Raw genomic sequence first — 19,001 nt, 5'->3', positions numbered from 1 at the left:
AAGGGGGTAAGGATTACAATGTTCATGCAATAGTTTGCCTAATTTTGATCGTTTTGTACAGCTTCTAGACTGGTATAACAATGTTTGTGGGCTGAAATATGTCACATTAAAGCAGCCCTTTACGAAGTACTAGGGCGATTTTGGTCTTTTGCACCGTTTTTTCAAAGCTTAAGCCAGAAGGAAAATGACGCTTGCCAGGACATAAGCTCGGTGAGATGTAGCAGGAGTTAAGGTAAACTTTAAGACGCCTGCGAGAATCCAGGGGGTTGCCCCAAGCAGGAACAACACAGCCATTTCGCTTGCAGAGGTGGTATCTGAATTCTATAAATTTGCAGTACTGAGAAACTCACAGAGAATATGTGAAATAGAAAAGTCATTCTTATTTTAAAAAAATGTGGTTTAAGGGGGGCGTGGCTTGGACGGCAATGTGGATGGTCGTCTGAGTCCACTCGCTCCGCACCCCTGAGGCCAACTACGGCGATAACTACCCGCCAAACTAGTTTGCTCTGACTAAAGAAACAAGAATAAAGCATGGGAAGAGCGAGGCTACATGAAGAGCCGAGAAGCGCACAACGGGAGCAGTGCTAAAACCGAGATATTATATCACGAAGCTCCGAGGACCCAGTAACTGAGCGGAGGACAAAATGGCACCCAGAGGGTAGGAAAGAGAGAACCTACTACGGGCATCGAACCGAGCGAGTCAGCGAAGAGGAGAAGGGGTGAGCTAAGCGCCTGCACTTACCCACCCTCCCTGCCCCTCGGCGGGCTCTCAAGCACGTCGGCCAGCTGAGCGCGATAGCGAGATAGGCAGAGAGGGGCGACGGAGAAACAAAGGCGCATCGAGGGCGGGTGAAGCACAGTGCGTCCCCCTGAAGGCTTGCAGAGGGAGTTTTAAAAGCAGCGTGAAGGCTCCAAGCGGACATTGATCGCCGTTAGGAAGACCATCGAAGACCAACGAGGACCAGCGAAAGTGAAACCAGCCTCACGCATGGGCGCCGCCATTACCGGAAACCACATAGCAGGTCAACAACAATCGACAGGAAACGGAAAGGCAAGCGCTGAGGTAAACATCCAGCGCTGGTTTCACTCTCGGCAGCCAAGCGCTCACTAAAAAAGTGGAAACGCAAACGCAAACAGTGCAGACTTTCCAAGGTGTGAGAGGTGGAAGCGGAACACAGCGGAGGCTGACCGCTAAATGCACACGCCAAGGGGAACACCAGGGCCCAACCGGATAGGTCACACAAGCCCTAAAGAGCCTAACGAAGGGGGCGATCAGGGACCAGAGCGACACCCACCGCCGGGGAACGTGTGGAAGCACGCCTAACGGGCGCCAAGGCGAAAAATGAACACAGACTCCTGAAGGGGGTGACACCAAGGCACGAACACGCTCGTTCTCGCTCTAGCCCGCCCACCAACCAAGCCAAAAGAGCCAAGGGCAGAGCGAGCCAGAGCCTTAACTGATATCACCCTCAACCAGCCAAAAGAGCCAAGAGCCAAGCGAGCCAGAGCCTCAACCGATACCACCCTCAACCAGCCACTCATAAAAAGCAGCCGGGTTAGGCTGCGAACGAGACAAAGCACACGCTGGCAGGACCAAAAGCCAAGACACGAACAAGACACATTAGAGAACCAAGTAGGTACAGAACTCACGCAACTGCCCCAACCTCAAAAGCGATCCCAACCAGCAACCTAGCATCTGCTCAAAAAGAGGGGCGCCTGGGCAGCATTCTGTCGAGAAGAGGCATCGGAACAGTGGCAAACAATGAAGGCAAAACAGCAGGAGACCAAAAAAAGGTTAAAAAAGACATCCCCGACTCCCCGCTGAAGACAAAAAGCGAAATGGCCACCCTAGAGACTATCCTCAGGAAGATCAATGAAGGAAACGCGGTGGCGAAGGAAACAAAACTAAAAATAGACAACATGCAACTAGAATTGGCGGCAATAAGAGCCGACCTGCACAGCACCAACACTCGAATGGAAGCAGCAGAAGGCCGCATAAGCTCTGTGGAGGACGCAACTGTAGAGAACACCAAGGCAATAGCAGAATGCCAGGAAGCCACGAAAGCCATACAAAGACAGCTAGCGGAGCAGGACGACAGGGCCAGAAGAGGCAACGTGAGGATCCTAGGGGTGCCGGAAGGAACAGAGGATAAAGCGGGCTCATGCGCAGCCATGCTTGAAGACATGATTCCAAAGCTCAAAGGCATCAACTTTGACAGGCGGTTCGAAGTACAAAAAGCTTACAGAGTGCCGGCAGGGAAACCGGTGACGGGAAAGGGACCCAGACCAATAATACGCAATCCGCTGCGAACGAGTCATACCGACGCCATTTTCGCATTTGCCAGGAAGAATCAGAACCTCACATGGGCAAGCAGCAAGATCGTGCTGACCCAAGACTACTAAAAAACAACGGCCGAGACCAGAAAAAGCTTCTTAGCCCTCAGAGACACCCTGCGCAAAAGATGTATCAGCTTCAGTTTTGTCGGCCCGGCTCGTTTCAAGATCACAGACAAATGGAGAACAATGGTTTTTGAGAACCCGGAAGACCTGAGACGCTACATGCAAGGGCCGCCGACAGAAGAGATGGAAACAAAAAGCCCCGGAGCAGCCAAAAGATGCGCCTCACCAGACGAGGCCGCACACTCGGAATAAGGAACAACCCGAGCAACAGGACAACACGTCTACCTCAAGCAAGCAACCTCTCCCAAGTGACAAATCGCCTGAACGGCATGATCCATGGTCATCAAGAGAGCTGCTACTAGTTTACATGCTCTGAACAACCCACCTCAGTGCTGACAAAGACCCTACACGGACGAGAAACACCAAGCAAGCGGGACGGCTGTGTTTCTCCCTTTTGTCGCTAAGAGAACTGCGGGCCATCTACAGCTACGTTTACATGTTTGGAAAATCTACCTCAACACTGAGAAAGACTAGACAAGAACGGGAATAACCAAGCAAACAAGAATGACTGTGCTTTTCTCACGTTTTTATTCAACACTCTGCCATCGACAACTCACAAACTCTACCTCAGGGACGATGCGGAGCAAAGGAACTTTGTCGTCGCACACCCACTCAGCAAGTAAGGGGGGGGATCGGGGAGCACATACATGGGGTTACTCTTTTTCTCTATCTCTACTACTCTATCTTCCAATTTTCTGAGGAAACTATACATGTGGCCAACATCTACGGCCCTAATACTGACGACAGGCCCTTCTGGGACAAGGTAGGAGCACAACTACACACTCTACCACTAGGCGAGCTTCTTGTGGTCGCAGGAGATATGAACCAGGTCCTGGACCCAGCCATTGACAAGCACCCGCACAGACCGAGCCAAGCATCACATAAGGGCAACATCCTGAAAAACCTGTGCTCCAAACTTAGCCTCAAGGCTCCATGGCGCCTCCAAAACTCAGACGCCAGAGAATACACTTTTTACTCAAACCCACACAACTCCTACAGCAGAATAGACCACATCCTCATATCAGACACACACACCCATCTCATAGACCACACGGAAATTGGGCCCCGGAGCATCTCAGATCACTCACACATAAGCCTAACTCTATCAGGGAAACACAATGAGAAGCCAACTCGCAGATGGCGCTTTGACGACAATCTGCTTACCGACACCTCAACGAGGGTAGAGATTGAGACAGCAATAAAAGAGTACCTGGCAATTAACGCCACCCCCGAGATAGACAGGGACCTGCTCTGGGATGCCTTAAAAGCCACCATCAGAGGGACAGTTATGACAATCAAAGGAAGGCTGAACAAAGACAAACAAAAAGATTGCCGAACTAGAAAAAGAAATCAAAAACCTAGAGAATGGACACATAGCTAACCTAGAAGATAGGAACACCCTCACCAGCCTAACTAAACGAAAATATGAACTTCACAAAATCCTGAGTGAAAGAGCAGGAACTTGGATAAATAAATACAAAGCTATCAACCTGTGCACCGCAAACAAAGCAGGGAAAAATCTAGCATCCTACCTTAAGGGGAAACAGAAAAAACATTCGATAGAGGCCATCAAAGATAGAAATAATAAATCCCAGACTGCAAACAAGGAGATACTGGAGGTCTTCAGGGACTTCTACGAGAAACTCTACACGAGGGACAAAACCCTACGAGAAGATGGGGGCAAAGAACTCCTAGAACGCATATCCACACCAACGCTATCGGACAAGGAACGAGACATCCTTGACCTAAACATAACAGAGGACGAAATAGGGAGAGCCACAGCGAGTCTCAAAGATAACAAGGCACCAGGGCCAGACGGCTTCACGGCCGGCTTCTACAAGCAGTACCTACACATACTCAGGCCCACAATGAAGGAGATCTTCACGAAGTGCGTCCAGAATGGACGCATGACACCGTCAATGGCGGAAGCCAATATAATAGTAATACCAAAGGAAGGCAAGGACACAAACCAGGCAAAGAACTTCAGACCAATCTCACTTATAAACGTAGACTGTAAAATCTATGCCAAAATACTAGCAACCAGACTCAACGCACACCTACCAAAGCTCATACACTGTTCACAAGTAGGATACCTTAAAAACCGAATGTCCCACGGCAACACAAGGCTGCTATGCCACATAATAAACCACTCCTCCAAGAGCAGCAACGCAGCGGTCATGATAGCCCTAGACGCTGAGAAAGCGTTTGACAGAGTGTCCTGGCCATTCCTTGACCAGTGCATGCTGAAATTCGGGCTCGGACCCAACTATGGGAAGATGGTATTGGCCCTCTACAATGACCCCAAAGCACGAGTGGTAGTAAACGGAGGGACATCAGAACTACTCCATCTCGGACGGGGGACCAGACAAGGGTGCCCGCTCTCACCAGCCTTGTTCCTGCTAGCGACAGAACCACTCCTAAACATGATCAGAACTAATACAGACATAGCAGGGATACCAGTAGAGGGAGAAACCTTTAAGCTAGCGGCATATGCAGACGACGTGCTAATAATCACCGAAGACCCAGAGAAATCAATCAAAGCACTGATGGAAACGATAGACCAATATGCCCAGGTCTCGGGATACAATTTAAACAGGGACAAATCAGAGTGCAAACCTCTGAACGTCCATACCACTAAGACGGTTTTAGGCTCGTCCGGCCTGGCATGGCAACAGAAACCTATCAAATACCTGGGCCTCCTTTTCGAGAGAGACCTGAGATCCACACTAGAACACAATGAACAAGCCACACTACACAAAATAAAGGAAAGAGTGGAGGGATGGTCTCCCAAATTCACCACGTGGTGGGGGAGAGTGGAAGCGATTAAAATTATGCTCACACCAATGGTGAATTACATGCTGAACATGCTGCCATTGATAAATACAGAAGACTTCCATAAGAGACTAGACAAAATACTGAATACCTTTCTGTGGAGGGGGAAAAAGCCCAGAATAAGCCTACATAAGCTCAGACTGACGAAAGACCTAGGCGGCCTAAACATAACAAACTTCAAAACATTCCAAAAAGCGTGCATAGCCTGACAGGGACTATACGGGCTCACCCCGAGACCAGAATATACCCCGGCGTGGCTAACACTTGAGCGAGGACTACTGAAAGGGATGAACCCCATCGCCCCACTTACCGCTACCCGACACCCAGCAATCAAGGACAACCCCATCCTAAGAAACACAAAGACAGCACTCCTAAGTGTTGACAAACTAATGGGGACAAGCATAAAGAAAACCCAGTTTGAGTCCATATGGCACAACCCTACAATAAAATACAGGGATAAGACTCTGAACATGCACTCATGGTACAAGCACGGCATCTCCACTGCAAGCAACCTACAGAAACAAGGCACAAACTTAACCTTCGACACACTCAAGGAAGAACACAACCTAGAGAGCATAGAATTGTACAACTTCCTGAAGATTAAGGTAGCAATAAGGAAGGCAAACCTGAACGGACTAACACCATCACTCATACAATACGCCACTAACCTTAATATACTAGGACACCAAGTCGCACACCCCTACAAGGCCCTATGCCCAAAAACCACCAAACTCAACGATAAAGTCACGACCTATTGGGGCACACTAGTGGGTAGGGTGCTAAGTGAGGAGGAGAGGGCTGAGTTATGGAGATCCACATCCAGGAAAAAGGTTACGGCAACTCTAAACCAGACTAAATTCTGGCTCATACATAAGGCATAGTGGACCCCCGCCCGCCTGGCATCCATGGGAATCCGCGACAGTGATTCCTGCTGGAATTGCAACAAAAAAAAAGGGTGACCTCGCACACCTACTTTTCCACTGCTCCAAGGTTAGAAAATTCTGGAACATAATTGAAACACTAATAAACGATATCACAGGGGATACCATGCAACTAGACTTCCACAGCCTGGCACTGGGTTTCACATCCCCCTCAATAACAACCAAAGAAGACCGCGACCTCATCGACCTACTGCTGACAGCGGCAGTCAAAACAGTTCTGAACAATTGGAAAGACACAGGGAAAGCCACGCCCAAAGCATGGCTCAATTGGGTCACATTCTTACGAGGGGCGGACACCATCACAGCGACACACTCACCCAAAACACACAGGCAGTCAAATATGTGGGAGTCCCTAGACAATTACCCATCGTCGCACAAACCCCCATAGGTAGCACAGCCAGACACCAAAGCCAATAGCTGCCGAGTACCCTGCCCTTTTGATAGTGCACACACCGGAAACCTGTGCTGCTCCTTTCTCTCTCTATCGCTCCTGCATACGGCCGGGGCGTGGGACCAAGAATGACAATCAATGCAAGACAAGGGGACAGTGGACCCAAACGACAAAGTCGAGCTCGAACGACTGGAATTGGACTAACTCCAATAAGACTGGAAGCTGAAAGCGAAGCAGACCCCCCCCCCCCCCCCCCCACCCCCCGGGGCGTTTCTTTTTCTTCGCCTTTCTCTTCCCCTCTTCTTTTTTTTCTTCTTTTTCTTCCTCCACCCATGTATATGTTATGCTCCATGTAAATATATATTTTTCTACAATAAAAAATTACAGAAATAAAAAATAAAAAAAATGTGGTTTAAAGACCACCTTACTGCTGCTCCTGAACAGTCATACTAAACAACAAAAGCACATTAGCATTCAGGATGATTTCTGAATATCTAAAATAACAGAGACTCCGTAATAATCTAAAATGCATTAGGGATCAGCAGTCAAGATGAAAGATGGACGTAGTAACAAATCTCGAACTGGAATCAGAGTGGCGTGTAGATCCTTTATTGTAAAATGTGTTTAAAAGTACATATTTCGGAGTGTTAGACAAATATTCTCTGTTACAGGTCACACCCATCAGAGTCGCAGTCAACACCAGACTGTGTGTGACACTGTCTCAGGGAGATAAAGAGACGTCATCAGAACAAGTGAGACGGGCACTTTCAGTGCAACGCAAGAGATGTCTGGGAGTGCCCACGAGCGCTAAAGTTAGCCAAACAAGCTGTACAGTCATATGTGTTGTAATAAGCTTGCAAGTTGAAACTGTCTACTAATTGATGCAGTGATGAAAGCAGTGCTACATGAAGTGTTCGGTGCAGTTTGTAGCGCCTGGTTGGCATTAGTGATGCAGAGCTGGACAAAACTGTCTTGTGTATCGAGCCATGGTCTTCGAGGGAGCACTTCGTGGACATTCTAAACAATAAATTCCCTATTATTTGACCCAAATTAATTACCCGGTAACTTCTGACACCCTGTGTAAAATTACAGGAGTCCAATTCAAAACACAGAAACTTCAAATTGGATCGGTGGCACTACAATCTCAAACGCTCGTTTGGAACAGTACTGTAAATGCTTAAGAATTAGGAGCGTGTGGGTGAATTGAACTTCCGCAGCAGGGTCATAGGCATGCTGTCACTGTATGCGGAAGTGGTGGCTGTTAGAAGGACGTGGCGCTCGCCTACTGTGCCCCCCTCGCCGGGTTGCACTCACCGCACTCCGGCTGCTCCTCCCAAGGCTCTGCCAGCTGCCCGCAGCCCGGACCTCGATGGTGCTGTGGGGTGAGGAGAGGTAGCCGCACGGATTCCAACTGCCACCCCAGCGCGGTGCCACACACCCACGACAACACCAGACCCCAACATGCGGCTGTCATTCTAGCTAGGAACACTTCACCGCCCCGTGGCCGCAGACTGCCCAGGCACCGAGGCAGGCGAGCGCCGGTACATCAGAGCACTAGCAATACAAGCTCGTGCGTTCACTCTTCTTGTTCCTCTTCCCCATCCGTCGCAGGTAGTTTGGCAGATGCCGCGATGTCACATGGGAATTGTAGTTTTCTTTGTTCTCACCTTAGTGCCTTAGGTTGCAAGGTCGCCTCAGGTTCAGGAGATACCCAGTCAATAGGAAGGTAATATAACACGCTAGGGAATCAGTAGATTACGACTGCTTCGTTGAGTGTGACTCCGATTGCAGCATTCTATTAAAATGCATCTGAGGAGTGTATCCAATGTAATTACACCTATATTGTACAAAGTGTAGACGTTCTGCCAAAGAATGTGTTGCACTTTTTTTCTTAGAGAAAAATATAGTCATTTTGTTTATGTTTCGAATTTCCGGACTTTCCATGATGTGGTGCTTGAATAAGCATTTGTGTAAAATCACCAGTTTTCTTTTTTGTCTTACCTAGGGTTTCCACTTTTGTGAGAGAAAAATAAAGGCCATCTGCCCATATTTTTGTATTATAAAGGGATCAGGAGCTAAGACTTTAATAAGATTTTATGTGACTATATTGTTATTTACCCAGGCAGTTCTATCTCGGTTTGCATTCATAATCGTTTAGAAATAGTTAAACTTGCGCTCGAGTACTTTTAAAGTCATATATTCAAGTATCTGCTATTTTACATGTATATTTGAAATGTCGTAAAATACTTGGGTTTTCTTAGTTTCCATTTTTATTTACTGCACTTGATCTAAAAGTTATGGCTATGCCGTTAAAATATCGGCTAGGTGACTAATCACATTTATTCTTCCCCTTTTCCTTTAATAAGAATCCAGGAATGGATTTGACCACTCTAAAATACTTTTAAAGCGATGATGGTCATGTATTTGCTGTTTTAAGGTTGCATCGCATAGGTAAAAAGACCAGGTTTTGCTGACTTTCCCACTTATTTATTGGCAATGATATGGAAATACTAGTCATGTGATGGAGCGCGCAGGTCACCCGACTCGGTTTTACCATACTCACCTGTGCCCATAAAAACAACATAAAATGAGTTTTTAATCAGGTAACCTGTGCACTTACTCTAATCAGCGATTTATACATTTCATTTAGGACCTATACCATTGACTTACCAATCCTTGTTATAGGTACCTAAAGTCCTAAGGGATTAAAGGTGTTAGAGTAATAGGTAGAAAAATAACATTTGCACTCGTATAATAATCACAAACTCGGGAAAGGTTTAAACTCTTTATCTAAATTTCTGAAATGTCTTAATCCAAATATTAAACATCAGAAATCTTTCAATCAGGAAAATAATGATTAGAATGAAAATATGCAGAGATTTTATAAAGCAGTCTTTACGTATTTGACATTAGGGTGGGAAGAGAGAAGGAAACAGAACAATGACATACCCACATAGAATATTTACCTAGAATGGCATGAAGACCAACCCTGGCCACGGATCAGTCAAAGGATAGAACCCAAAGTGCAAGTGCCATCGAGGCAACAGGTGCCGACCAGAAATCAGTACAGGTGCAGCCAAATTTGGATCAGGACAGGACCACAACAGGCTAAGACTGGCACCCACAGTTAAAGTTGCTATGCCAACGCTACAACCCTCTCTGCAGCTAACAGCCTAACCCCGATTGGGTTATGAAATCTTCCGTCAGTGTGCTCCGCCAGCACCCTTGCTCCCGAACCCCCATTGGGGTATCGAATCTTCTGACAGAGTGCTCCGCCAGCACCTCTGCTCTTGATCACCTATTGAGTGCGTTGGGTCAGTGACAGGTCAGCTATTCGGACAAGTCGGACAAATTTGTTAACTAAGCCTACTCTAGTTATACTATTTTCCAGGACAATGTACCACCCCCTAATGTTGATTGGACAAGAGACGGGGAGAGATCATCACACCATACTAAAAATACAACTTTTACTTCTGAATATTCTATTAACGTTCCCGCCCATCAAATTTAATTTTCCCATGCATCTTTATTCCACCCAACAATGGATGTTCTTATAGAAATACAATGTTAACAATATTTCCTTCCGCTTGGGGTCAGCAGGTTAGATTCCCAGGCGCATCTTCTAGTGTGCTGTAAGCTTTGCATAGTTTCAATGTCAAATGACTTCAGCTTCTTCTGGAGTTTGACATGCACAGTGTTGGTTTTCAAGATGGAGTAACAAGACCTCCCAGGCCCAAGATGATCGTTACATGAAAAAATACAAAATAAACAGTTTTAGAACACAGAATAAATGAACGTACTGTATACCACTTGTCTCTAATCTAACTATTGCGTTAATGATTAGGCAAAACAAACAGCTTAGCAAAAGCAGCAGTGCAAGCTTCATGCATGCTGTAACACAGAGCAGCCATCTTAGTTCTAGTGCGCAGAAGCAAAAGTTTCCCTCCAAGCCGAGAAAGACGTCATGTCACATGAATGTGACAGACGCATGCGCAGTAGGAAATCCCACGTAGCAGCGAACATTTTAGTGCAAGCGGATTATTGTTAGTAGAAACACATAAGCAAGCTTCTTCTAGAAACCTAACGTATCGAGAAGTGCAATATTAATAAGAGAAACATGTTGGTTAGTGCATTAACGTTATGTCGAGAGGACTGAATACAAGCAAGTCGCGTTGCATGCGAATCCTTGCTCCATCACATGTGAGTAAAATGCTAGCTATGTTGCAACCCTATGTATGTATCAAAAGATCTTTTGAAAATCCCTAGTTTATCAACCAATTAGATGAACGTCATGAATGGCTAAAAGGATCTTATCTTACATCGATATTTTTGTATGGTTGTTAGAGCTCCTTTGTTAGGGATAACTCTGAATAGCGAGTCTTGAAGTTGAGCTTTCTCCTGATACATCAGATGGATGTCTCTTGGATCTCTGTTGTTTTGTCACAGTTCAGCTGTTCAACAGGGTCAGTGCTATGTATAATGACTGAGACCTTTTAGGCTATGCCATTTATGCCTTTCGTTTCCAAGGTGCATATGAAGTCTTTTTTTCTCACTTTTATAATTTATTTTCACAATAACTTTCGTAAAGGGTTGCCTTTGTAAACGTATATTTGTATTAACAATGTGTGATTAACATAATGAACTTTAGATATTTTGCTAATAAACTGATAAAATGTTTTTTTGCTTTCTGCAGCCATCTTATTTTTACACATACTCCAATTTTTGTCTTTTCCCCTCCATGCACTCAACACACGACCGTTAATTTGTAAATTTGTTAGAAACACATCATTCTCTCATATGCAACATGATGCTTTGTTCTCGAGCTTCAATCTCATGCTCTCTTAGCAAAGGGAATGCTTTTACTAGGCCTTACCCTTTTGGCCAACAATATGATTCTCATGAGAATGCAAACTTGATTTGTCGCAGAATTTGTACCATTCATAAAGAGTCGCAGCGGCAGTGCGGATGGGAACTGTATTGTATGCATCTTTGGGACAGATATGACAAGTATGATTTGAAACTGTATCATTCTTTGTGCAATATGATTGCTTAAATGTATAAGCCTTATTGTATTTTACCCTATAAAATGAGCATCACCCAGAGGGTGTGGGGGTCACTCTCACCTGCTCTCTAGAAGGCGACACTGTCTGTCTGATCTCTGGTTCATGACTTATTTACTGACCTGAATTATGTTCTCTTCTATGTTGTAATTTGCATTTTAGTCTGAGTTTCATACTTTTATGTAACAAACAACTTACTGTCCTTGACATTTATTTGATTTCTATGATGCCTTTAACTTTTAATAAACCTTCTTAGTTGCCATTATAATACTTGTCGGATTTTATTGTTAAGCCTAATGTGCTTTACTGTTAATTCCAAAATGTTATTTGATATTGATTTTATAACTTGACCAAGACCAGCTATGGAGCAACAAAATCATTAGGGGATTAACACTGCTCCCAGTTCACCAGTGCAACAAGAACAGGTGATGGACAGAATGCTGAACAAATCAAACATTCATCCCAGTCACAGATCTGAGTTAAATCTATCATTTTCTGGGATGTCCCACCTTCCAGTTTAGACCCAGCCATATGCAAATCAGTCTTGACCCTGTTCCCCATTGGAAAATTCCAGCCTGAAGTGCCAGGCCATGTCCTCCCAGGATCAGAAACAAGCATCCTGGGCCCGCTTTTGGGGTATCACCCCTCATCAACCAGGCTAGCTTGAATCTGGTGGCGTAACAAGCACGGGACCCATGTCTGGGCATGCCCTTCCCACTTAGGATGACAAATGCAAAAAAGAACAGATGATGGATGAAATGCTGAACAAATCAAAGATTTATGCCACTGGATTCAAGCTGTTCGGCTGATGAGGGGTGATACCCCAGAACCGGTCCCAGGATGCTTGTTTCTGGTTCAGGGAGGACCTGGCTTGGCAGTTTGGGCTGGGCTGTTCCCATGAGGAGCAGGGTAAAGACTGATTTGAATATGGCTGGGTCTAAACTGGGGTGGTATGATGAGCAAAAGAACAATAGATGTAACCCAGATCTCTTGATTGGGGGGGAATGTTTGATGTGTTCTGCATTCCGTCCATCATTTGTGAGTCTTTTGCCCAGTTCACCAGTAGCGCTTCCGATTGGAGACCAGAGAGAAAGTGCTACATCAGTTTTATGGTAGCATAGGATGGTTACTAATTTAACTTATCCGATGACAATCAGATTTTGATAGGTTTACTGCATTTGGAAGGATCTTTATGGTTCAGTAAATTAGATCTCCAAAGCTAAATTATCCCTACTTCCCTTCATAAATTCCAGTGGTTACAGATTGATTAATGGAAGTGTTCCCGTCTGTATCTAGTGGCGTAGTGAGCACATTACCCATGTTTGGGCATACCCTTCCCACTTAGGGCGACAAATGCAAATAGAACAGATGATGGAGGGAATACTGAGCAAATAAAACATTTGTGCCATTGGATTCAAGCTAACCTGGCTGATGAGGGGTGATACCCCGAAACCAGTCCCAGAATGCTTATTTCTGGTTCAAGGAGGACCTGGCTTAACAGTTTGGGCTGGGCTGTTCCCACGAGGAGCAGGGTCAAGACTGATTAGCATATGGCTGGGTCTAAACTGGGTTGGCACGGTGAGCAAAAGACCAATGGATTTAACCCATATTTCTTGATTGGGGGTCAATGTTGGATTTTTTGTGCAATCCATCCATCATTTGTGTGTCTTTTGCCCAGTTCACCAGCATCGCCTCCTATTGGAGACCAGAGAGAAAGTGCTTTATCAGTTTTATGGTAGCATAGGATGGATACCGATTCGACTTACCTAATGAGAAGCGGATTTGTACAGGTATATTGGAGTTGGAAGAATCTTTATGGTTCAGTAAATTAGATCCCAAGAGGTAAATTATCCCTACTTCTCTACAGATTGATTAATAGAAGCTTTCCAGTGTACTGAAACTCAAAATGTAAACTTGTTATTAGTACTTGTAAGATGAGGTGTGTTTTGTGAGATGCCACATTCACACCATGGTAGGGATTTGCTGAAATTCGAGTTGTGAATGTGTATTAATTGAGGTTGCTGTTATTTATTCCTTGGTGCACGGGAGTAAGTGCATTAACCTAACCTAAAGTGGGTTGCCGCTGGTCGTGAACTTACTTAGTGAGACTCTTAGAGCTGCAAGACTACTGATCCCCTCCATAAAACAATTGTGAGTTTTCCATTTTCTCATTTAAGTAAAGCAGACGAAAGTTATTGTCTTCATTTGTTTGTGTGTTCATGTGTAATATCACAAAGCTGTGGTGTGTGTTATGCTGAGGCCATTGGTTGCGTCACTGGGTGTCACGCTGGAAGTGGATGGTTGCTTTTGGCGCAGCCCTAGGATTGGTTTGTCTTTGAATTGGGTGTGTCACAGCTGGTTGATCATGTAGTGATTCGCACTGTGACTGGTTGGTTGCATCATCAGGTGTCATACTAGGTGTTGGGATGGAAAAAGCCCCTTGCATCATAACGGATATGCACCCCTTCTCTGACTGCCTCAGTTGCAATGATGTCTGGATCCCAGGTGCTGATTTATTTTGTCATGTATGCCACAGATCATGCGTGTGCGCCATGACATAAGGCTGTCTAATGGATTGCGGTCTTGTTCGACAGGGAGGGGCGCCCAAAGCACTTCCCTCATTGTGTTGAAAGGCTACTGCCTTTGCCAGGAGTAAAGTAGCACAAGTGAGATGGTGACAGCATTTGTGTAGTGATCAGTAGGAGTTAACAGGCCTTTTGTACTTGTGTCACTGGAGTGAGGCCTACCGGCTTACTCATATAAAGTTCCGCTGCTGTGTCCTTAACTCACACTTGGCCTACCTCAAGTTAGTATGTAGCACTGTGCAGCGCATATGTGGTTATATGTGTGTTCTGTGTGTGTATGTGTGCGCTGTGTCTCCGTCGAAGAGCCAGGATTTGACAATGTAGGAGAAGTAACAGTCACTGCTGTGGCTGCAAAAGATGTTGGGGGTGCTAGGGTGAGGGAAGTGGAGTGCAGGTGTTTAGCAGGTTGGTAGATTCAGTCTGTGGTTGAGGCAGGCAGGTTCTATTTCCTGCAGGGCTTTGTAGGCATGCTTGAGGATCTTGAACTGGCATCTTTTATGAATGGGGAGCCAGTTGAGGTCTCTCAGGTGGGAGCTATTCGGTTTAATTTGAGGAGGTCCAGGATGAGCCTGGCTGCAGTGTGTAAGGAGCTCGGTGGCGATGCCTGTGTGGAGGGTGTTGCCGTAGTCAAGGAGGTTGGTGACAAGGCCTGAGTGACGGTCTTTCTGGTGTTGGTTGGGATCCATCTCAAGATTATGGGGAGCATATGAAGTATGTGGACTCAGGAGAATGATGCTGAGATTGCCTGCATGGTCGGTCGGTGTGGGCGTGGGTTCCAGTTCTGCCAGCCACCATCTGTGGTCCCATGCAGAGGTGTTCTTCCCAAAGATCAGTACTTCAATTTTGTTGGAGCTGAGCTGGAGGCAGTTGTCTCTCATCCATTTGGCAGAAGGGGGCAGTGTTCAGTCCCTTTCAACTACTGTATCGACACCTGGTGTTGGGTCCTCTCACCGTAGTCAGAGAAGGGTGGGAAGAAACCTCAGAGTCTCCACAGAAGGATGTGGTGTACAAAATGATTGGCATGAAGAAGTTGATGGTGCAATACATGAGGCAGGCAAATGAAAAACCTTCAGACTGACCAAGTGTTGATGAAGGAGTTGTACGACAAGAAAGCTACACTAATTGGGAATCAGGAAGGTCAGTAGGTGTTGGTGGTAAAACCTATTTGTCCCAGGGCTTTAGAGGACACATGTCCATACAAGGTAGTTCAGAAGGTTTCTGAGGTTAACTACTTGGTGGACACAGGTGCCACAAGGGAACACAGGAGGATGTTCCATGTGAACAGACTAAAGCCTTATTTCTGGAGAGATTATACACTGAATGTCATGGCTATGCTGGAGGAATTTAAGGAAGACCGTGAGCTTCTTTCTCACTTGCTTCATAGTGAGATGAGGGATGGCACTGTGGAAGGGGTTCAGTTAGGTCTTGAGTTAACCCCCGAGCAGCAGAGAGAGTATAGAGAGGTGTTGGGATGGTTTGCCAACCTCTTGTTGCTGGCTCCAGGTTTAACAAGCGCCTGTGTGCATGACATAGACACAGGAAACAATCTGTCAGTGAAGGGCAGGATTTCCAGAATGTCTGACCAGGTTCAGGGATGCATTAAGGCTGAAGTTGCCAAAATGTTGGACATGGGGGTCATTGAGCGATCTCATAGTCTGTGGTCTAGGCCTGTGGTGCCAGTGCCAAAGCAAGGGTCTACTGACTTATGTTTCTGTGTGGCATACTAAGCCCTCAATAAGGTAACCAAAACTTATGGCCATCCAATCCAAAGAGCGGATGAGCTTGTGGATCAGTTAGAGGTTGCAAGGTACTTGAGCACCTTGGATTTGACCAGTGGGTACTTACTGGCAAATTGCCTTAGCACGAAATCCTAAAGAGAAAACCTCATGTTCTACTCCAGAGGGCTATATCACTTTAAGATGATACTCTTTGGGTCGAAGAATGCTCCTTCAACTTTTCAGCTCCTGGTGAACCATGTTCTCACAGGTCTGGAGGAGGTCTGTGTGGCCTACCTGGATGACTTTGTGGTGTTAAGCAATTCATGGCAGGAACACTTCAGACACATAGAACATGTGTTGGCTTGGATACAGGAGGTGAAACTAATTATCAAGTGACTAAGTGTCAGGTGGGGCAGTTTTTTGTAGTGTACCTTGGTCATGAGGTGGGCATTTGGAAGATTAACCCCTTGGAGGCCCAGAATCAGACCATTATGGAGGAGGAGGTGCCTACTATGTAGACTGAAATGAGGACCTTTTAAGAACTCACCCAGTATTACAGGAACATTGACCAACTATGAAAGTATAGTTGCATCACTTACTGCTTTGGTATCCAAGAGGCAGTCCAGGAAAGTGATATGTACTGCAAAGTGTCAACAGGCATTTGAGGAACTGAAGAAGGCACTATGCACTGCACCTGTACTAAAAGCACCTGACTACAGTCAGCATTTCATTGTATAGTTGGATGCCGTTGACAAGGGAGTTGGAGCTGTGCTAATGCAACTGTTTGACAAGGGTAGAGAGCCTCCAGTAACCTTTATTTGTTGGAGGTTACTGTGAGAAGTTGGCCTGGTATATAATGCTCACTAATTCTTAGTGATCACTTTGTACCATGCCAAGCAACCCTTATGATGATGGTTGTAATTCAACCTTGTAGACCAGTTATCCTAGTGGTAACGTGGACAAATCAGTCTTAGGCTAAACTCTGAAAGGCATGTGAAGCCAGCTGTTGTACCATACACAACCCCCTTGAATACCAAATGAAAGGGACACCACACAGATATATATTGAAAATATATATTGATTTATTAACTATAAAATCCCCTGGACTCTTTATGAGCACAGAAGCACAAGCGTTAAATCACAAGACAGTTTAAAATACACAAAAGTTGCACAATATGGATGAGCCCTAGGGGCCACCTAAACCATATACTAAGAAAGTGGTATAAGAGATACCAATAGGAAAGGGAACAGGCCTAGGGCCTTGGGAATCGCTGGAGCTATTCGAGACTAGCAATGATTAAGTCGGAAAGGCCCGCGGGACTCCGGTGCAGTGTTCAAAGTGCACGCACTTTCCAATGCAATGTCTATGGTGCGTAAAAAGTACAAAGTTAGAAAGTTAGGAACCTTCCGAGTGACCTACGGAGCTGAAACTTAAGACACAGGCCCTTGAGATGTGTACCAGTGCAGGAGCACCGGCGGAGCTGAGTTACCTCACCCACAGGAAGCGGGTGCACAGGGTCGAAGTAGTGTCGGGTTTCGTCACGCTGGTCGATGGTGCTTGGAGCTGAAGATGCTGCAGGCGGCTCGATGTGAAGAGTTCCGGTGGATCCAAGGGTGGATCTGAAGATGTGAAGACCTGAAAGCAGAGGGGACAGTGTTCAAAGCCACTAGCCAGTGACTACCGTGGAACCAGATTGGAACCAGGCGATGTCGGGTGCAAACAGGCGTTGTCGTGTAGCTTCTCTCTGCAGCCACGTGGACACCGGGGGTCGAGGACGTCCAGGAGTCGGTCACGAGCTGTCCCACGCAGGCTTCTCGCTGTTGGCGGTGTCGGCAACTTGATCGGAGCAAACAGGCCTTGGCAAATGCAAGCCACACAGAAGTTGAAAGATGCTTAACACTCAGACCAGCAAGGTCAGAGCGAGTGCTCCTTTTTACAGGAGCTTGGATAGGTCTGGAGCAACCAGACCTGCTGTGTAAATCGTCGGTTTCGTCGCCAAGATGGCCGCTGACCACGTGGCTAGTGGCCGGGATGGCGCGTTGAGTGGCACAATGCAAAAGGGCCCCACGCAGATCGTGGAGATGCTGGAGGGCTGATCTTCGGTGCAAGGGCTGCTCGGTGGTGGGGGTTCTCAGTCCCCAAAGCACAACGTCGAGGATACCTCAGAAGCTGCGCAGTCAGCTTTTCGAGTGTCTTCCAAGAGGTCCGGTCCCACGTCACTCGGTGCCTCCACGGGTCCCTTCTTTGCAGGGACTGTGGATCGGGCTCTGAGAGGTCTGGGAGTCTGGTTCTTGTCGGGCTCTGGGCTCCGGCTCCGGCGGGAGGCGGCGGCAAAGCAGACGTCGAGTTGCTGGTTGGTGCCTGTGTTCACAGGGTGGCCACTCCTAGGCCACAAGGGAGATTCTTCTTCAGTCTTCTGAGCAGCAGAATGTCGAAGTCCAGTCGTCTTCTTAGTTTTAAGTTGATTCAGGATGATCTGCTGTGCAATGGCACTGCTCCCACTCTTATTCCCAATCTGAGGGGTGGATCACCTACTAGGTCCCTCCTCTGGGAGGAACCAGGAAGGGGGGCGGTTACACCCCCTTTCCTTTGTCCAGTTCCGCGCCAAGCCTGGGTCTGGAAAGTCCCAGGACCGGTTTGGACTGGCCTATGCACGGGGACACCTTGTGTGCCCCGGGCATGTCTGATTCTATTCAGCCCTGTCCTACCCAATACACAAAACCCTGTCTGGGGTGGTGCTCGCACCTCCCAAGGCAGGAAACCCTTTGTCCAGGCCACCATCTGCCGAGTTTCGGTCAGCAGCAGGAGGCCAGACTCGTGTCTGTGGTGGCAGCATCCATTTTGTGATGCTGAGGCTCTGTTTAACTTTAACCGGGGTTAAGGCTACACACATGTCGTGTCCCTCTAGAAGGGTGGAATGCTATCCCCGTCGCCAGAATTGGCGAGGGGATAGTATTCCAATTCGTATGACACCTTACTCGACATGTTTTGATAAAGCCAAACCAAAAATAGC

The 19,001-nt window shown here is 46.6% G+C and overlaps 1 protein-coding gene across 2 annotated transcripts in view; it reads right to left on the bottom strand.

Annotated features, from left to right (window-relative positions):
* The window catches only part of TTC13 (tetratricopeptide repeat domain 13), a 1,386,998-nt gene extending 1,378,744 nt beyond the window's left edge, over positions 1-8,254 (bottom strand). For both annotated transcript variants that reach the window (XM_086927141.1, XM_086927142.1), the window contains exon 1: positions 7,939-8,254. In XM_086927141.1, the coding sequence (XP_086783267.1) occupies positions 7,939-8,098 (160 nt within the window). In that variant the 5' untranslated portion in view covers positions 8,099-8,254. The remainder of the gene's footprint in view (positions 1-7,938) is intronic.
* Positions 8,255-19,001: the final 10,747 nt, after the last annotated feature.

The sequence above is a fragment of the Lissotriton vulgaris genome, chromosome 6, assembly GCF_964263255.1.
Source record: "Lissotriton vulgaris chromosome 6, aLisVul1.2, whole genome shotgun sequence".
Classification (NCBI taxonomy): Eukaryota; Metazoa; Chordata; class Amphibia; order Caudata; family Salamandridae; genus Lissotriton; species Lissotriton vulgaris.
This window is presented reverse-complemented; position numbering and strand designations above follow the sequence as displayed.